Source organism: Manis pentadactyla, chromosome Y (assembly GCF_030020395.1).
Source record: "Manis pentadactyla isolate mManPen7 chromosome Y, mManPen7.hap1, whole genome shotgun sequence".
NCBI lineage: Eukaryota > Metazoa > Chordata > Mammalia > Pholidota > Manidae > Manis > Manis pentadactyla.
Genome location: NC_080039.1, coordinates 27,318,559 through 27,339,688, shown reverse-complemented (window position 1 = coordinate 27,339,688; position 21,130 = coordinate 27,318,559). Strand labels below are relative to the sequence as shown.

At 48.5% G+C, this 21,130-nt stretch overlaps 1 protein-coding gene across 6 annotated transcripts in view; it reads right to left on the bottom strand.

The window, feature by feature from the left end:
- The window catches only part of LOC130682073 (F-box-like/WD repeat-containing protein TBL1X), a 261,269-nt gene that overhangs the window by 21,685 nt on the left and 218,454 nt on the right, over positions 1-21,130 (bottom strand). For all 6 annotated transcript variants that reach the window (XM_057496204.1, XM_057496205.1, XM_057496206.1 and 3 more), the window contains 2 exons: positions 6,210-6,355; positions 3,053-3,308 (listed from right to left, as the gene is read on the bottom strand). In XM_057496204.1, coding sequence (XP_057352187.1) covers positions 3,053-3,308; positions 6,210-6,355 — 402 coding nt within the window. The remainder of the gene's footprint in view (positions 1-3,052; positions 3,309-6,209; positions 6,356-21,130) is intronic.

Below are 21,130 nucleotides of genomic sequence, written 5' to 3'. Positions count from 1 at the left end.
GTGGCTCTGTTCTTGTGCCAGTACCAAATTTTCTTGATTACTGTGCCTTTATAGTAGAGCTTGAAGTTGGGGAGTGAGATCCCCCTCACTTTATTCTTCCTTCTCAGGATTGCCTTGCCCTTCTCCACTGCCTGTGTCAGTTACCCACACTCCTGGAGCAGCTTCTTAGTTAATCCCCTAAACTGTTGTGGGCGGGGTCTCCCTGAGAGTCCTGCAGGGAGTGGCAGGCATGCCAGGTGCGCTCTCCTGTGAAAGTGGCACCCCTACCGGGAAGCTGTGTGCTAGCAGCAGCCTTTGGGTCTGGCCCAGGTGGGTGCTGGGTTGAGATTCTGGGTGGCTGCTGGGGGCACAGCTGTTCCTGGTTGCTCCTCTGCCACCATGGCTGGCTTCCTCAGGCCGCTCTTCGGCCCCTGTAGCGCCACCGCCCCTGGCACTCATGGACCATGCTTGGGCCCCTCTGGCACCACCGCAGGTGCGTGCAGGCCACTCCTATGCCCTTCTGGTGCCACCACCACCACAGGCCGCTGCTTGGCCCCTCTGGCACCACTGCCCCTGGTGTGCACTGCCACTCTCCCACTACTGGGCCAGTGTGTTCATGTCTGCATCGGTTGGGGGAATGACTGACAGGCTGCTTATCACCGTGAGGGGCTTCAGAGCTGCACTGCCACCCATGGGGTTAGGTTGCCTAAAGTTCCCCAGGATTCCCAGCTGCTGGCTCAGTGTGCCAGGAAGACTTCATCCAACTGTGGGGTCCTTGTTCCTTTAAGACTTGCAAAAAGCACTCACTTTTCTTTTGTCTCAGGGGCACTGGTTGCAGGGACCTGCCTGCAGGTTTTGCTTTTCCGTTTCTTGAATATCCAGCACCCCATGTACCTTGTGTCTGTGCTCTGGGTGCAGATTTCTAGAGCTGGTTCTTTAGCAGTCCTGGGCTTTCACTCCCTCCCCCTCCGACTCCTTTCTTCCTGCTGGGGTCTGCAGTGGGGGGGGGGGTGTTTGGGTCCCGCTGGGCTGCAGCTTGTATCTTACCCCCTCTGTGTGATGCTGAGTTCTCACAGATGTAGATGTAGCCTGGTTGCTGTACTGTATCCACTGGTGTCTCTTTTAGGAATAGTTGAATTCGGTGTATTTTCAAAAAATATGTATGTTTTTAGGAGGAGATTTCTGCTGAACTACTCACACCGCCATCTTGGCTCCCTCAAAAAGCATTACTCCTATTTATTCTTTATACCTAAGGCCAGGCTAATGTCTAACAACCACCAGAACAAAACTGAGGAGATGCCAAGTGCCCACAGATGCCTGAGCAAACCCTGAAGATTCGTGTTCTCTGGATGGGACAAGTACTTTTATCACCTTATCAAGGTGACACACTTCATCTGTGAGGCCCCCACCAGCGAGGTGCTCATTCCCTCAGAACCCCCCCATCCTTCACCTGCTGCCTCTCAAATCTTCCCATTCCTGGAACTCAAATGCCAGTCTCTTACTGGAGCCACCTTTGCATTGGACTTTTCTCTACTGGCTTGCTAACTGAATAAGCCCGGCCTGGATAAACTGTGGGGTCCCGACTCTGGGTTCCCACAAGAAAAGCCAGGTTGAATGCCGCCCTCAAGAGAACCATCCTGGAAAGTGGCTGTTTTTCTCCCAAGTGGCAGAAGAGCAGATTCTTGAAGGTCAGAACGAAATAGAAGTTCAGACACCAACCAGGTCTGGCCTCAGCCTGCCTAGCAGCAAGGTGGAAACCGGCTGTAGGCAGCACAGGCTGCAGGACACAGAAAGTTGAGTACACAGGACCGTGAGCCAGGGAGGAGGCGGTGCAAGCCCTCCAACGTACTCCTGAGTGTGAGAATTAACCCCCGGGTAATCATGACATGAAGGCTATCTGTCTTTGAGCTGACACTGTGTCCATGGCCATGCTCCATTAGAGTTTAAGATTTAAAATAAACTGGCGCAATTTAAAAGCTTGGCAGACATATGGATTTCTCAAAGGTCAGCAATAACAGATTACTTTCTATGATGGAAGACTAAGAAAACAATGCTTATCTTGCTCCTATTTTCTTTCTTTGCAAAAGGTTGAGAGTTAAAGCCCATGTGAGTGGACAGCCCAAGCAATTCGTGGTATAAGCAACATATTTCCTTCTTTGGCTGCCCATCATCATAATAGAGATGATGGAGCCTGCCCATGGGAGGTCTTCTCATTTCACACCACAACGCTGGCCTATGTCATCGTACTGTAATACAGTCTGCATCAGAGCCTACATGGGCTTCCCACTCCATGCTGGACCTGCTTCTCTAGCAAGGGAAAGACCTGAAGGCATGTGCCCAGGCCTGTGGGGGATAACCTGCTGCATGGCTTGATTGCACGTGGCAGCCTCACCCAAGATGCATATATATGGGTGCACATACACACACACTCATAGCATGAGGGCACACTCATGTGCTCACAAGCATAAGAAACACAAGCGCACACCCACATATGCATATATACGGGTGCACACGCACACACACACACACACAAGCTGTGAACTTAGGCCCAAAGTAGAGTCTCTGAGTTTATATGCAATATGTCAAAGTGCAGTCAGGACCCTGGATAAAAATTCAGACTCCCTGACTTACTTGCCAAGCACTTTGGGGCAACCACCTCAATGAAATTCACCTCCTGGGGTTTTGCATAAACCAAATATGACAGCACTTGCTCTCGATGACCTGGTGCCTCTCCGTCACCCTGACGTCGTGGCCGAACAAATGGAAGGCTGATGATGGAGCCAGGGCCTAGATGAACGAAACCCTTTTGAGGGGATGATAACGAGGTGCTTCTCCTTACATATGAAATGAGTTCTCAGAGTAGCACTATTTCCTAAAAGAGGATGCATGATTCAGGAATACGGTGCATGGGGATTCCAGTGATAGTGCATGGTGCGTTTCTGGCTGAACAGTAACAAAGTACTAGCAACACCTCATGTGAAGTACATGGCAGGCAGACCCTCAGGGAGTCTGGACTTTCCCAGCTTAGGACAGAGAGACCAGACGCCCGAAGCTCCTGGAGCCCCGTACTTACTGATTGCATGTGCTCCGTTCTCTTCCCCGTTCACCAAGGCTTCTCTGTTCTTTGGTGGGTTTTGCTGGGAAACAGCTGCTGGGGTTGCCATGGCTGCCCCTGTGGCTGTGGCTGTGGTTGTGGCTGCCACTGCCAAAGCATGCTGCTGAGCCAGCTTCTCCCGGAAGGCCTGCTGCCGCATCTGCACGACGTCAGGCATCACCGCGTCAATCAGGGACAGGGACTCTATGGGGCGGCCATCAAACACTGTGCCATCCTGGGGAGGGGCAGGGGGACAGCCTTCAGCTCCCATGGCACTGGGCTCCAGCCAAGGTGGTGTGGGCTGGGGCTACACGTGGGGCCATGCAGGGGGCTGGCAGGTTGAAAGGCTGCATGTGGGGAGGTGGTCAGCAGGTTCAAGCAGAGGCTGCATATGGAGGCTGTACAGGGGCCAGCAGGGGAGGGAGGAGAGGCTGCATGTGGGGTCTGTGGAAGGGCCAACAGGGTACGGGACTCCCTGAGGGCTGCAGATGAGCACCGACACAGATGGAGGACTGGGTGTACTAGCTGCCATAACATCCGGTAAACACCAACCTGAAGTGGAACATTGTAGACACCTGAGCCCTTGCACTTGACTTCATGATGAAACCTGTCCCTGAGGCAGTGGTTTTCAGCTTGGTCAGGGGAGGACTCCCCCTCATTCTGCCCCACCCCCACCTGGGACTCTGGCAATGCCTGCAGGCATGTTTAGGTGTCATAACTTGGGGGACACTCCTGGTGCTGCTGGGTGGAGGTCGGGGGATACCACGTTCCCACAGTGTGCAGGATGCCTCCCCTCAAGCCCCCTGCCTGGCCGCTGAGTACCACCAGGTTTCGGAGGCCCAGGGGACTGGGGTTGAGAAAGCTGGTCCAAATGCTGTGACAAGGACAGGATGTCTCTGAGAAGCAGCAGCCCTGCCGTGTGGGAGAGGCACCTCTGGCCCAGAGGGGACTCCTTCACCACCCAGGGTCTGTTCCTGGCACACCTGTCCATCTGAGTTAAGAAAACACACACAACCTGTCATGCGAAATGACTTCCTAGGCTAAGGATGTGCACTGACAGAGTCACGATGTGCTGACCTGGCTTCATTTAGCTGCGATGCATGTATTTTGAACTTTGACTTTCTAGTTTCCATGTCTAATGAAAAAATTTTCTCCCACTCATAAAAACACGGGGGGAAGTTCTTTTCTGAGAAAGCGCTCCAAAGATCGGAGTCAATGAAACTCAGGGCTTCTGGGTTGTGGCTGCTGGATGCGCAAACACATTTTTGTATGTTCTGAAGCTGATTTATCTCAGAAATGGATAAAACTGAAAAAGACACAGCAGCTGAATGGTGCCTAAATGAAACATGACAGCAGCCGACTTCTGGTTCCAATAGAATATTTGAAAATAAGGCACCAATACAAAAAGTATAAACAGGTAGCCGGTCACTTTGTCAGCCAATCATGCCTCAGTTCAGGCCGTGGAGTGGCCAGCGCTGACCAGCATGCTGCCATGTCACCTCCCTCCTCTACATGTTCGCACCTGGGATGGATGACTATGGTGTAAACAGTAGTAACTGTCTGGAGTAATGAACACACTTTCTGGTTTAACCTCTAAAAGCACCCTGTCTCCCTTTTTAATGATCAGTAACCTAAGTGACAAATATTCACATGTAGACACGCTGGAATTTAAATCACGGAGGAAGAGAAGGACACAGAGGCTTCTCAACACACGACCAGGGGTGGGGTTGGGGGGGCAGGGAAATGGAACGGAAACTTCACATGATCTGAGAGCTGGCAGGGCCGCTGGGGTGGTGTACTCCTATCCCTCATTTGTTTGTTTTGCAGAAAAAGAGACCAGATGGGGCTCAAGGACCTGGAGGAAAACACCCCTGAGCTCTGTCTCACACACACACACACACACACACACACACACATCCACTGTAAGAAAAAGAAAGAGAAGGTGACATTGTTGGGGACAAAAAAGCACAAGGGAGGCAGAAACTCGGGTGTTTTCAAGAGATGTGGGTTTTTGGAAAATGGTAGAAAAATGCAAGTGACAGAACACAGGATGTATGACTTTGTAATTTCTGAAAGAGCTTTTTGAAAACCAAAGAAAAAGTGGACTTAAATGCTATAAATAAGACAGGCTTGTAAAGATGAGGTCTGTTCTAAGGAAGACAGGATAGAAGAAACCTGGAGGGTTTTAAGGAGGCGGGCCCAGGGGGCATGATCCTGGAAGGGGTGGTTTGAGCAGCTGGTGGCCCTGGGACACCCGGTGGCCCCGGGAACACACACGGGCATCTGACCACGTGAGCTGTGCGGGATGACTCATCAGGCAAGGCCAGGGAGGAACAGCGTGCCCTGAGCAAGGTGGGAGAAAGAAGAGCTAAGGATTGGCATGGGGTGTGGCCATGCCGAGAGAGGTCGCAGAGATCAGGGGAAGCCCTGGGCGTCCTCACAGAAGAGCCCCCAGTGCAAAACAGAGGTGGCGGGGAGAGCAGCCACCCTAAACCAAATCACCCCATTTAAAAGCGGGTACAAAATCCGCTCAAGTACTCATTGTGCCCCCATCTAAAAAGGATGGGATACAAACGAATTGGAGCAATTTAAAGTGCTTATCACTGGTCCGTTTCCCGCAAAAGCTCTACCACGACCACAGTAACAAGACCACTGCTTGAAATCCTCTTGAACACGAGTCATCATCCTCTTTCCGATTCTTGGCTTTGCCTGTCCGATTCACACGAAATACAGATTCTACTTCAACATGTCTCACGGCAGGAAAGGCGAGCATTTTCTGTGCCTGTACAAGGCAAATGTCTGCTCTGCAGTGTGAAGCAGCTAAATACCTGCTGAGTAGTTTTCAGATTTGGGGACCTACTGCAACACTGTGATGATACAGCCGGTAACTGTGCACACGAATGGAACAGAAACGTGTGGGGGGCACCGAAAGCTTGCTCCTTGTGTATCGATGACTGCTACCTCTTAGTCGGATAACACATTACCACAAGTGGAAGAAAAGCCACCCTAAGTTACTGTCAAATCCCTAAGGGACCGGCCTGTTGGGTTCAGGCTTGCTTACCAAGCTACGCATGCTTCCCTGGGGCCTGCTGGCTTTGGGGCCAGGCGGCTGCCTGGTGTCCCAGGGTGCACTTACCTCGTTGATGCTGATCTCTGCTTCCACATACTGCAGTCCCTTCTGCAGGATGGAGATGAGGGCAGCCGGGGGCACAAGCGTCCCATTGATGTTTGACTGGCTGATGTGGCTCTCGATCCCGAATGTGAACGCTGAGTGGGAAAAACCTGTAATGAGACAGGGAAACCAGGTCTCTGGGAGGCCTGAACTGCAGGGCAGAAGGCACAGCCTGCGACACCCACAGGGGGCACCTTATGTCAAAGGCACTTTACTGGCGGGGCCAGATATCGCTATCACAGGATGCCCAGCTTCAGATTTGGGGTGAAGTGAGCAGGCAGAGAGGCAGAGATACAGAGACCGATGTTTGTACAAAACAGCTTTAAGGGGGAGCCACTTCAGCGCCCTGAAAAGCACAGCAGAAGATGGAGTCTGCCCTGCATGAACGTTTCTGTTGCAGAAACCAAAATCCAGCCTGCACGCTTTCAACCTCACCCTCAGCATTACCGCCTGGGCACAGCTGTCCTCTTGCTCCCCATCTGCCCCTCGCTGTGGGGGTCCCGGGAGCCCTGCCCCCAAGGGGTCTCTCCACGACACCCTTCCATCACAGCTGGCTCGGCCTGCATGCTGGTGGGCCATGTAGCTCCTGGGGACACCCCCCACCCCCTGCAAAGTCCAGAGGCACGCCGTACACACTCTGCTCCCAGACACAACCTGCTCAGCCGGGCAGCACGTGGGCTCTTCAAATCAGACCCAACACCCTGGAGACGCCTGCCTTTCATTGCCAAAACACAACCCCACTTTGCAATAAACACAAAGCTCACCAGAGGGGAATATTCCTCCAGGAAAGGCATTTTGTCCCCTTCTTCCTGCCCACCTCTCCTCTTTCCACCCTGTTCATTCCCCATTGCTTGATTATATACAATTTCTTAAACATGTTGCTTACTTATGTCACAGAGAAATGTGGTAGCCACTCTAAGGACTAGGATCCATTGCATACAGCCTTGTACCTGAACCAGGTGACAGAGAAGAGCCCCTCTGAGGGGCTCCTTGGCATTCCTCTTTTCCTGATCTTGGAAGGAAGGCCTTTTACCATCAGCCTCGCCTCTTCCTTCCAATTTGGTTTCTCTCTCCACCCATCTTTCCCTACCCACTCCTCACAAACCAAAACCACCCAGTCCTGTTAGGCAGACTCTTGCCTGCACCTGTGTCACACTACAGTCTTATCTCCAAGCTTTATCACTCAGGTTTCCAACAATTGCAGTGTGGACTAGAAAAACCAGGTCACCTGATGGAGCAGGACCAAGCTGCTCCCTGGGCTGACTCTATGTGGCCTGGAGTCTTCCCCATCAACGTATAGGCCACAGTGATGTTTTCCCTGCTAAGAATTCTTGACTCTTCATAGCTGACAGTCCCATCCATTGGGCTCCTGACCGTTTGTGTCTCCACCAGCTGACGGGGACAGAACACTGCATTTCCAGGGCCATTTCTTATTCTCCTGGTACCCCTAAAAGGCCTAGTTGCTGGGCAGGCCCACTGCAATAATAATAGAAATGAAAAATACAGCCAGCCCTTATTTGTTGCCTATTCTTGGCCCAGTTCGGGTGCAAGAACTTGCCACAAATTCCTTTAAGCTTGCCGGTTACCCTCTGCAGCCCCTCCCCATTGCTTCAATTTCCCTTTTGAGGATCAGGTCCTGGGATCTCACAAGGCTCCAGCTACTTGGCTTGTAGGCCTGGGGCTGTGATCCAAAGTTGGGGTGGGGATACCACCCTCAGCCCACCACAAACTCCACTGGGAACATCTACTGACCACCCCATTCAGCACAGCACAGCTGCTGACAAAGGGCTCCTACCGACTGAGCAATCCTGGACGAGCAGTGAAGCTTCTGGTCAATGTCTTAGTGCATTTGTGCCGCTGTAACAAAACAGCACAGACCAGGCAGCTTATGAACAGCACTGATTTCTCCCAGTTCTGGGGGCTGAGAAGTCCGAGATCAAGGTGTCGGCAGATCTGCTGTCTGGTGAAGGCTGTTTCTGGCCCACAGACAGCCATCCTTCCCCCATGTCCTTCCATGTGAAAGGAGTGAGGGCACTCTCTGAGGTCTCCTTTATCAGGGGCACTGACCCCATTCCCGAGGGCCCCACCCTCATGACTAAATCACCTCCTGAAGGCCTCACCTGAACCTAGTGTCCTCACCTGTGGGGGTTATGTTTTACCGTATGAATTTTGGAGGCACACAAAAGGGAGTCTATGGCAAAATGCTCAACCCCTGCTCTATTTCTTCCCTCCTTGCACCAATACCAGGCCACAGAATCGCTACTTAGGCAAAGAGCAGATTCTGACCACATTACCACCTTTAACCAAACCTGGGCACTTTATGCCCATTATCCCAGTGTTCAGAGTGACTCTTTATGGTGGTGCTATTACTATTTTATACACGAGAAGGGCAGATATTGGAGAAATTAGGTAACCTATGCCAGGGTCATACATGTGATTAGATGCTGACCATGAATTTCAATTTGTCACTATCGATTCCAGGGCTCATGTTTTCACCCTGCACACAACACATGTTTTCATCCACAAGCACAGGTGTCAAAATTCTTAAATTCCCCGGGTGGGTGCCAATTCCCTTCCCAGTGGGACTGCTGATGGCTCTGCCTAGCAGTGCAGGCTGCAAACAAGAGTACAAAGCATGGGTACTACAAGACCTGAAGATGTCCTGGGCTTCCCTGAGCATCTAGGTGTTTAAAGGCTGAGCATGCACGTCGCCTGCCTAAGTTTCCTCTCTGTGACAAGGCTCTTCAATGAGGACTCGGTTTCTAGAGCATGCGGGTGACAACACCCGGTGAAGGCTCAGGGGAAGAAGGGGACAGATGAGTGAAGATCACCTGGTGTTGGCCTGAGACCTGCGTAAAGACGGTAGCCGAAAGCAATCTGCCAGAACGATTCCCCACTGCAGGGAAATGACAAAGCAGGACAGCTCCACGGGGCGCCATGACCTCAAGCAGCTCTGACTGGCACTTGGGCCCTCCATGGGAGAGGCGCAGGCACCACCGGAGACAGGACACCTTCACAAGCACTTGCTGTCCTGTGGAAAGGAGTCCTCTCTGCTTAAACGGACACGGGCTGCATTTCTTCAGGTGGACCTATGCAGTGTGTCTTAATCAACGGTTTCTCAGGCCATTTGCTTTAAGGACTTTCTTGTTGGTTTCTGGCCACACTGATTTCATCATGGCAAGTAAGAGGGTGGTGGGGGAAGATGTCAGGAACAGGCAGGAGTGCTGGGTTCTGTCCTCGGCCCACCGTGAAGAGCTGAGTGCCTGGGCTGGGTGGCCAGGTCTCTTCACGTGCTGATTCTCCGCTGCCTTTTCTACGGTGTGGGGGTAAGTATGGTGAGGAAGAACCAGATTCATGGGCAGCAGGTCGCAGGCACTTCTGACTGTGGAGAGAAGACCACAAGCTCGTGGGGACCCCGAGCTCCGTGTCTCCTTGACCACACAGTGGGTGAAATGCTCCTAGGGTGCTCTGCGGCTCTGAGGTCCACTCATCGTGACATCTACACACTGTGTCAGCGAGGCCTGCCATGCCACATCCTCTTGTGCCATGGTGTGCTGTGGGGTGGCCTCCTGGGAGACTGGCATCTCCAGGCAGAATGCTTCTCCTCTGGGGCTTGCCCAGCCTCTGTCACTGCCACAGCCCCTGTCCCTGTCCCTCCCATTTGGACTTCCAGGCCGATGAGTGTGTCCATTTGCACTCTGCTGGAGTGGCAGGACTTCAGTGCCTCTGCAGCTTCCCTGAAGTTTTCGATGGACCTTGTCTTTGGTCTGATGGGACATTAGCAGGAGTAAAGAACCAAATGTCAAGGAGAGATGTGGAAATACTCAGGACTGGCTCAATGGCAGGTGTGGAAGCTGTTGAAAATGAAGAAATGAGGCTTGGAGGTGCCTCACTGGAAGATCCATGTGAGGGCACAACACTAGTGGCGAGTGTCCCTGGTGCCTACCACTCACTGCAGCCCCCTCTGAAGCCAGCAGGCTGCCCCCTGCTTAGGGACAGGCACCAGAGACAAGTCTCTCAATGGCAGGGTTCCTCACCTGTGGCATGACTGACATTTGGGCAGATCATTCCTTGTTGTGAGAGGCGCCATGCACTATATGTGGTGAACAGCATCGACACCTACACAGGCCAGGGACATGACATGTCAACATGACTCTGGGTGCTGCCTGACTGACCCAGCCATGGCTGATAACAAACGACCCAGAGGAACTCATCCCCAAAAGGACACTACCCAGAGGTCTTGCTTTGCTCACTTTTCTGTGTGACTTATATGCACAATGGGCAAACTGTTGCCATTAAAGAGCACATCACCTTCTACATGCAACTGGTCACACAGTTCCAGTAACACAAGCTGATGGGAAACAACCATAGGAAGAGAAAATATTTCTGAGAAGAAGAAAGGCAGAATAATGACAAACTGGGAAAGGTTTAAAGCAAGCACTATATTTTACCAGAAGCATGGCAGCTTTAAGTCCTTTCCACTTGGAATGGACAGGTGCTACCACCTCTTGAGAGAGCAAGTGTGTCCGTGAATTTGTCTCTGTCAACAAGGCAATAGGAATAGATTTAAAACAAAGCAAGTCTAGCTTTTGTGTTTCTTGCTATTGTAACACTGCTAAATCGTACCTCCTTCACAAATGGCTTCATAACCTACTGCAGTTGTACAGTGCACCATTTTGTCCAGTTAATGTTGGCCTGATTCATCAGGAAAACCTGCTGAATTATCATTCACTGGCCCTAGAAATATCGCTTCTTCGGCAGAGAAAAGCAGACATGACACTCAGACAGTTGTGGGGCTGGCTTTGCATCTTCAGCTGAAACAAATGCCAGGGGCTTCAATGTAAGGCATTAAATGCAGAATCTTTATGAAGTATTTAATGGACTCACATACCTGGAATACTGATAGGTATCCACAGCTACATCAGAGGCAGGAAAACTGGAGCCCATGGGCCAAGTCTGGCCTACTTCCTGTGTTTATAAATAAAGTTTTTTTTTTATCGGAACACAGCCACACCCATGAGTTGATACATGTCTATGGCTGGTTTCAGGCTACAGTGAGAGTGTTGAGCAGCTGCAACTGAGGCTGTATGGTGCATAAAGCCAAAGATATTTACTATTTGCTCCTTCATAGGAAAAGCGTGCCAACTTGATTATATACACATACACGCACACACACACACAAGGAAATGTCAGGGCCTTCTACATCCCCTCTTTCATTTCTTTCTGCTACAGACAAAATGTCCATCTCCCCAAAAATGCATGTTGAAACCCACTCTCCAAGGTGAAGATATTAAGCAATATCGAAATATTTTTGGTTGTCACAGGGGGTGTATGTGCACTACTGGTACGTACTAGGTAAAGACTAGGGATATGCTACTAAACATCGCAGAGCTCACAGGACAGCCCCCCACAATGAAGAATGATCTGGGCCAACATTTCACTCTGCTGAGGTTGAGAAATTGCCCTAAACTGCCCTTCTCACCACTGCCGACACAGCCAGGCACCCTTCTCCACAGAAGCCCCCCTGGCCTCTCAGTAGAAATGATGCTCTCTTCTCCAGGCTACTGGGGTGCCCCTCCCCACCCTTGTACGTCATGGCAGTGCAATGCTGCAGGTTCTCTATCTCTTGGGAGCATCTTCCAGCTCCAGAGAAGAGTGCAGCTCTTTGAAGGCAGGACACCCCATTCACATGGAGCAACCCCCACAGCAGCTGGGGATCAGGACAGAGCTGCAGAATGGATAAATGAAGGATGCCTAAGAGGAACTAGGAAGGCTGATGGATATGAAGGGTGGTAAGAAACCAAGTAAAGCTGAGTCCTCACTTTTTTCAGAATAAAAGGAGCAGGACAGCAAAAATGAAACACAATAGAATGAAAACTGTTTTTACACAAAGATGACTGTCACACAGGTGAGTCTCAAAACACCAAAGAAAGCTCTTGACCACATATATATATCTGGATGAAAAACCATTACATTATTTGGGAATAATCATTAACAATAAAGGCAATGATGTGCAGTGCTAATTACGTGTATTAGCCCTTTATGAATGAGCTCAGAGCTGGCAACAACCTATGAGTTAGTCTTATTAAATCCCTGTTACAGAGGGGGAAACTGAGTCACAAAATAGTTAAGTAATTTCCCCAAGGGCACACAGCAAGTGGCAACCTGACCCAAGTCCGTGCTGTGAACCCATGAACCACACACTAGTGAAGTCTGTTCAGAAACCTCTAAGTGACTCAAAAGGGCATCCTTTTAAGAGGAAGAAAGTCATTTAATCAATAACACCACTTATATAAGGTCTATATTATGAAAGCCACGCAGAATGCTTTCTGTATTACAAAAGACTAACATAGATGAATTGTATCTTTTGACAACATGACCATAAAGAGAGCAACGTTAGGAGTAAAACAGAGCAAACTAGCAAAAATCAGATGCAGCAACGGAGGGATCTGGCACTTTCCCCTTTGCTCACAGGTACAGCGCGCTTCACCAGGCATTCCGAAGGCCTATGTCTCTCTCACTGCTTCCCCGGCTTCCTCTCCCGACCAATGAACAGGTGGAATTAGATGGTCTCCAGGTGCTCTTTTGAATCTAAAATTCCATGTAGAGAAACAAATGACCTTATTGTCCAATCAAATCCACAGGATATTAATTTATGAAGGTAACATGGAGAGGTTAATGCCACTGCAAAAGGAATCAGTCATTTACGATTTCTGAGACATGGGCACACCATGCAGGGTCACAGAAAATTTATCACGTGGGGACCAGGAAGCCGAGAGAGAGAGAGGAGCAGGGACTCTGCCTTTAGGAATATACCAGAGGTAGGGTAACGAGCTGGGGATGTCCCTATTGGACAGGAAGTGGAAACACATGCTAGTTTGTGGTTGGGAGGTTTGCAATGTCCATGTGCTCACGAAAGCCACCTAGTGAGAGGTAGACACCTCTGGTTACTGGGGTGGCCCTATGATGAATGGACGGCGAACAGCCACTGGCCGATCTAACTGGCTCTAGGAAGCGATTTTACAGCGGAGTCATCCTGAGAACAAAACCGTGGACTGCTAATTTATATGTAGCATTTCCTTTCATCTGTGCAAATACTGACGTCCCTGGAACATCCCTATTCATGGTGGAGTCAGTGTAGCTTCTCATCTGTCAATATTTCCTGCATCATCAAGGTTTCTGCAGTAGACCCACAGCTGCTTGGAAAGCTGCCCACCTTCCTCTCAGTGTGGGGATGGGGAGACTCAAGGTGGGGGGGCGGAAGGGTGCTGATAAAAATAAAGGCGGAAGAGAGGCCAAGGTGGATGAAGGGGTAACTGGATCAGAGAAATCAAATAGAGGAAAAACACACATATACACACACAGACGGAGTTAGAAGCCATAAACAGAAAAGGCGGGAGAATAGGAAATCCTATTTTCAACTTTGGGGGCTAATTTACCTTCAGCTCATTTCTTTTTGGAAGTGATGGGTTAGTCTGAGCAGAGGATTACATTTTCTGCTCAAGAAGCAATGCTTAGTATATGTAAACACTGGTTTTCTCCATGGTAGAAGGCATAAAAATAGGCTGAGAAGAATTTTTTCTGATCTTGGCATCTAAGTCACTGCCCATGTTCCCATCAGCCTTACATTTCTATGTTTATGTAAATAAAAAAAACCCCTCCACACCCAGGCCTTACCTTCCCTCCTCATGCTGATGCTCTGCTGCAGAGAACAGTGCAGGGCGAACGGCTTTATGTGCCGCAGACCTGTACTGGATGACCTGCCCTAACACGGAATTTAGTGCAAAACGGAACTGCCTTGGATGGCGTCCGAAAGAAATTCCAGGAAGACCTCCCTGAAATAGGGCTTCTCTCTGAACACCTGGCCGGAACCCCGGGCAGCTCAGGCCGCTGACTACTGCAGACCGTATGCCCTGCCAAGACTTCAATATCCGCGCAACGTGGGAAACATCCAGGAGGGGCGAGCATCAGCCGGTTATGAAGGGAGGCTGCTACTTCCTCCCGGGCCCGCAGTGGCTGGGGGCGAGGCAGCGTTTCCCTGAGACGCTCAGAGGCTCCCCGGGGAAGGCGCACCAGGAGAAGGCCTGGCTCCGGCTGCCGCCTCCTTGTGGCACCGTGGCCCACAGTGCTGGGCCCTTGAGAATTCTGGCTTCCCTACCTGGAAATGGGAAGCAGGGGCATGAACGCCCAACAGGAGATCTCAACGGACAGCTCCATTAAAAATGACCATGCAAAACTAAATAACACCTGACTTTGGGAAAAACAGCAGGTCGGAGAACAGAGGGAACAACTCAGGTCACTATGTCTGCCCCACTGCTGTTCTCACGTGGGGGAGGCAATATCTTGCAGCCCCTTTTCTCTATGCAAATCAGTTTTTACATGATTTTAAGGGTCTTGGAATTTTGGACTCTGAACAGTCTGCTTTGATTGGCTCTCAACTTTCACCCAGAAGATCGGTCATCCTGTATGCATGCTGCCTCCAGATTTACTATGAAAATGAATAGATGGCTTCAGTGGACAGAGTTTACACATTTCAGCCTGCGTGCATCTGCGGCCAACATGCCAGGACTTTTCTTTCCTCCCTCCCATCACGGCTCCCTGTCCCTAAATACACCTTGAGGCTCTGAGGTGCCTCAGGGCCTCAATGCAGGCTCTTGATTTCCATGCAACTGATTCTCTTCCTCTTTTGCCTGAAAAATTCTAGTTCAAGACCCAGCCTCGATGCCCGCTTCCCCTGGTACCCTTCCCTGGACCCCTTGGCACACACCTCCAACATCACGTTTATGTGCCTCTGTGCCACATGACTCTTTCAGTATCAGTGCTCCTCCCCTGGCATGGAGAGAAAATTAGGATTTGCTCCTTTCATCTGTCCTTCCAACCCAAGCCCCTAGGGTAGCATCAGCATTCAAAGGACAAGCTGTCAAGGGACATTTGGGGAACTGAGTATTGTGACAACCACTCTATTCCTGGACACCAAGGATTTCCTGATGATACCTCTGCTGGTATTTTATTTTAATATCTATCCTGCAAACATAACTAACAGATACACTCGTGCACTTGGTAAGAATAGTCACTCCTTCAATTTAAAGGAAAATATTAATACCTATTAATAAAATATTCCCGATATACGCAAATATGGCAAAAATAATGCAGACAGTGTACAAATGACTGAGGTTGGAAAATACAAGTTTAGACTGTGGGAAGGCTCTGTGAGTGTGCAAGGGAGAAGGAAGCAATGAATGCTCACTACACACATGCTGGGTCCCAGGTACCTGGGGCGGGTAACGAGCTCCTGCATTCTGTGAACAGTCTTGGACAGGGGTCCATCGGCAGACTATCTCCCCTGTGCCAAATGTGGCCTGTCGCCTGTTTTTGTCAATGAAGTTTTTCACTAGAGCACAGCTACTCTCCTTTCTTTGTATTTTCAATAGCTGTTTTGTGTTATACAGTCAGAGATAAGCAGTAGTGAAGGAAACTGATGTATTTACTATCTGCCCTTTACAGAAAGTTTCCTGCACCCTGATCTAGGGGAGAGACCTCAACAAAGATACGGAGCCAACAGGTCCTTAGGGAAGCAGCTTTTGATAGCCCAACCTGCTGTATGAGGCCAGCATAACCCCATTACCCAAGCCTGACAAGGACATTCAAAATTGAACATCACAGCCCAGAATGTCTTGGTAAGATATATGCAAAAACACCAGACACAGTGTTAACTAACCAAATTTAGCAATATGAGGACAAAAAATCCTGACCAAGTGGGATTTTTCCAAGAATGCAGGGTTTAATGTCAGAAAATTAATCAATGATCTCACCACACTAAGAGTCAAGAAAAATGGTTCAGAAGAGGAAGATTCTGGAGCCAGATGGTCCTCTCTGAATCCTACCTCTGTGACTTCCTAGGTGTGATGTGGGCATGTCCTGTACCCTCCTCAATGCCTTCAATGTCTCACCTGTAAATGAGAGATGCAGATATATCTACTTCCTAGGGGCTAACAATTTCATATGCCAACTACTTAGAATCATGACTAGCACACAGTCAATGCCCTATATGTGTAAGCTATTGATACTACAACAGAGCAGTGACAATGCAACAGAACTCACACCAACAATATGTATAGGACTGGTGGGCTGAGATGCAGGTAAGAGAACCACAAATGGAGGAAGTGGGAAAGATTCAGGGAAAAGAGGTAACTGGACGCGATTCTGAGGTTTTTCATCTTACACCAGGAAAATTGATCATATCACCTTGGGGACAATGCTATTTAAGAAGCAGAAAGAACTTTTAAGTTTTCCAAAACAGTAGAAAAGGAGGGTATTCCACCTCCAAAGTCATTCTATGGGGACAGCATTACTTTGATACCAAAACCAGACAAAGACACCATGAAAAAAGAAAACGACAGACCAGTATCCCTGATAAACACAGATCCAAAAATACTCAACAAAATATTAGCAAATCAAATTAAAAAATACACCTAAAAGATCATCAATCATGATCAAGTCGGATTCAACTCAGGAATGCAAGGATGATGGTACAGTATTCAAAAAGCCATCATCATCATCCACCACATCAACAAAAAGGACAAAAAACACATGATCATCTCCATAGATGCCCAAAAAGCATGCGACCAAGTTCAACATCCATTCATGATAAAAATTTTTAATAAAATGGATATAGACGGAAAGTACATCAACATAATAAAGACTATATATGATAAACCCACAGCCAACACTATACTTAACAGTGAGAAGCTGAAAGCCATTTCTTTAAGATCAGGAACAAGACAAAGATGCCCACTTTCCCCACTTCTATTCAACATTGTACTGGAGGTCCTAGCCAAGGCAATCAGACAACACAAAGAAATAAAAGGCATCCAGATTGGCAAGGAACAAGTTAAACTGTCCCTGTTTGCAGATGAAATGATATTGCACATAAAAAAACCTAAAGAATTCACTCCAAAACTACTAGATCTAATATCTGAATTCAGCAAAGTTGCAGGATACAAAATTAATACACAGAAATCTGTGCATTCCTATACACTAACACTGAACTAGCAGAGAGAGAAATCAAGAAAACATTTCCATTCACAATTGAATCAAAAAGAGTAAAGTACCTAGAAATTAACCTAACCAAGGAGGTGAAAGACCTACACTCTGAATTCAAATAACACTGAGAGTTAGCGGGAAAGCACGTGCCCTCTCCCCTAAGTATTGGGCTCTGTGCATCAGAAACTGAGGGCTAATACCTGTTTCCCCTAGACCTACTAGTTTCAACATGTCCCCAACTTTGGGAGCAATTCCCAGCAGACCGTAGTGGTGGTATTTTCTTGACTGTCAATTTTAAAGTAGTTCATGTGTTCACAGGGAGCGTCCACATTGTAGTTACCAGGCAGGAAGCTTTCAAGCCGGGAAGGGACAAGGCCATTGTTCCCTCATGTAGAAATGGGGAAATCTTCACCAGAGTTGAGAAAACAGAGAGCAGGGGATTGGGGGTGTTGGGGAGCTCATGTTCTCTGTCAAGGGCCAGAGAGTGAGTAAGTAGCTTAGGCTTTGTGGGCCAGGTGTTGTCTGTTGAAATCCCTCACCTCTGCTCTTCTAGTGTGAAAGCAGCTGTGGATCCTACAGTGAATGAACAAACATGGCTAAGTGCCAATAAAACTTCATTTATAGACACTGAAAATTTGAATGGTGTATCAATTTCTTGGGTCACAAAATTGGATACTTTTGATTTTCTTTTCAGCCATTTAAAAATGTAAAAAGCCTTTGTAGCTCACAGGCTTTACAAAAGGAAGCCACAGGTGGGGGTTAGCCTGGAGGCCGCAGTGTGCCGACCGGGTGGTCTGTTGCTGCCTTTTCTGACTTTGCCTTCTGAGGTGGAGGACCCCTGGAAGGGCAGCTGTGCGAGGCCTGTGGTCTGGCTAAGACAGGACCCAAGTTGTGGGTGCTTACTGCAGGCACTGCAGATGGTCAGGGAGGCAAGGCTCGGGGACCTGAGGGCCTTCCTGCATGTACAGAGGGTGGCTCTGGACCTGGGAAACCGCCCTAACTTGGGGGTTCTCAGGGAGGTGCTCCTGGCATCTAGTGGGTGGAGCCCAAGGGTGCTGCTCGGCCCCCTCCAGTGCCCAGGGCAGCCTCACAGGGAAGATTTATTAGGTCCCCAAAGGCCCATGGTACCCTGACTGACAAACCCGACTCACTGCTGCTGTCGGTATTTGATTTTATATTTTAAATCCTATCAGTGTTGGGGCCATGGAAATTTAATCTGCTGACCATTTGATTAATAAATGCTATTCCTATGTTTGCTGATGTAAACATGAGGATGTTAGAGCCTCGTCCAATAGTTTGGCTCACAGTGCTTGGAGTGTTTGTCTTTAAAAAATATTTTTGTGTTGTCATTCATTTAAATTGATACATCAAAAAATGCTGTAACTCCAAGACTTCTGAGATCCAGGATGCCTCAGTGCATGAGGCATCGCCTGCCTTTTATCTACAGAGAAAGCCACTGGGTGGATTCTTCAAACAGAGACCACATTATATGTGAGAAACAAGTAAATGGCCTTGCTTATGACTCAGCCTAAGGAAAGGGAATCATCAAGGTCAAAATAAATCCTGCATATGTGGGTACAAATCACAGTGTTTTAGAGGCTTCGTGGCCAACCTGTGTACATTCCTGAAATTTGTTTGAAGGCCTAGTGCTCATTATGGAGAGTCTGTTTCCAGCCTCTCGGTCTTAGAGATAATTAAAACTGCAAATTAACTTACAAACTAAGTGGAAGCATTAGCCTAAAGACCAAAGTCATTAGAAAATTACTGGTATGTGCATGCAATAGCTGTCACAGTCTCCCAAAACAGTCGCTTTGAAACCTTGGGAATGTGAATTTGCATCTAACTATGTAGAGGGGAGAAGAATTGTTAAAGGAAAATTGTGCTATTTGTCTTAATGTACATCATCTGACTGGTGGTGGAGGCTTCTAAGCAGTGGTTTGCTGTTACTAGCTTCAGCATTATGAGGAAGGCTTGTTTCTGAGTATGCCTCGTGGGCAGGCTGAGAAGATGTGCAGAGGGCTTAGGGTGACAAGTACAGAGCATTGGAAAGAGGCCCCATGGCCACTTGGGAGGCCTTGGGAAGAGCACGGAGTGTTTTGGTGTTAACTCCAGGGCTGGTCTCCTTTCCTGCCACGTCAGCATCTCCCAGTGAGGTGCACATGGGCTTTGGATGAAGGCTTCATCCAGCCATTAATTAACCCAGAAGGGTGGCCAGGCACAGAAAGGACCCTTTCTGAAAGCCTTACCTTGGAGATGTTGTTACTCTGTGAAGAGCAGCATTATTTTCCTCACAAAAGACACTCTTCTCTCTGCCTCATTTCCTTTTTAGAAGTGCTGAGTTGCTCTCACACTGATTATTTCTGAAGACGTTGCCAGGTTTTAATTATATTTTAATGAATATGAAAACAGCTCATGTTCATAGGGGCAAATACAGAAAAGCACACCCTCACACATGCAGATATATGTCTAGCACGATCCTACCCCTAGAGTCAGGTGTAAGACAAATTGGAGGGCATCTTCCGTTTCTGTGGGTGTGGGTGTGTGTTTACAAAGCAAAATGGAGCATCGTGCACATACCATCTTGAAACCTACTTTTTTCACATATCTCTATATCGTGAACATTTCCCCAGTCCTTTCCATTAAGGTCTGCATGTTTCCCCGCTGGTTTATTCCCATATTTAAATGGGGGTGGTGCTATTAGGACTCTCTTAATAAAATAATAGTTATTTGATTTTACTTATAATTTTGGACTGTTTTACTCCAAGTAAATAAATATAACTGTCATATTTAGTGAAAAATCTTATCATTGAAGGGAATTTTTTTTCTTACCATAGACTAATACACACATATTCATTGGAGAATGAAGATATAAGTCCGTGGAAGATAGCAATCGAGATGAAACCACTGTTACTATTTTCATGCAGTTCACTTCCAGCCTTTCCTGTGTGTGTATTTTCCTACAGTTGGAGTCAAACTATAGATGCTGTAATTTATTTAATCATTCTGTCATTGGACAGCATGTTTCAGCAGGCACATACTGGCTTAAATGCATAGGAGAAAGAGATAGGCAAACTTAAGAGAAATGAACCTGTTCCATCTCCAAAGTAAGCAGATCCCCAGCCAGATGGTAGAAAAGGAGGCTATGTTGGTGCTAATGCATGCATTAAAATTTTCGTCTTGAATTGACCACTGATGGTGAAATAAAAATGAACTCAGCTCATGTTGGAAGAAGAGAACCATTCTGGAGAAAGAGGCTGGGGGCGTAAGCCCTGCTGTATTCAGGCTGGCAGAGAATTTGTTCACATCCTGGAGAAGCACAGAGCCAAGTGCCTTTTCATGCTGACATAATTCCGAGCAGATCTCCCAGCGGCTCTGGCTCTCGGTCCTCAGTGTGCCTGGAAACAAATGCCAAGGACCTGAGCTTTGTCCTGAAGGTTCTTGTAGGGTCAACGCCAGCAGGCTCAGAGCAGAAACAAGAAATGACACAAACTTGCTTCCGTCCCTGGAGAAACAAGGGCTGCTTTAAACGATTTTAGGAGAGTATTTCATATTGGGGCAGATCGTGGAAAGAAAACACCGCCCTCAAATGGTGTCAGGTCCGCACCGTGTTTCCCTCCCTTTAATCAGCGGGAGCTTAGTTCCCTGTGCGCAGACGGGCAGGACACTCAGTGCCGTTCTCTGTCAGTACCACCAGCCTGCGCTCTGGAGGTCTCCTGTGGTCTCCATCTCTAGAGAGAGCTCTTACGTCTCTTGAGGCAATTAAATAGCAGTAAGATTCTGCTGTTGGGGGACATTTCTTTCCCTTCCCAGACAGTGACAGCACATTAAATACTGTAACTGTG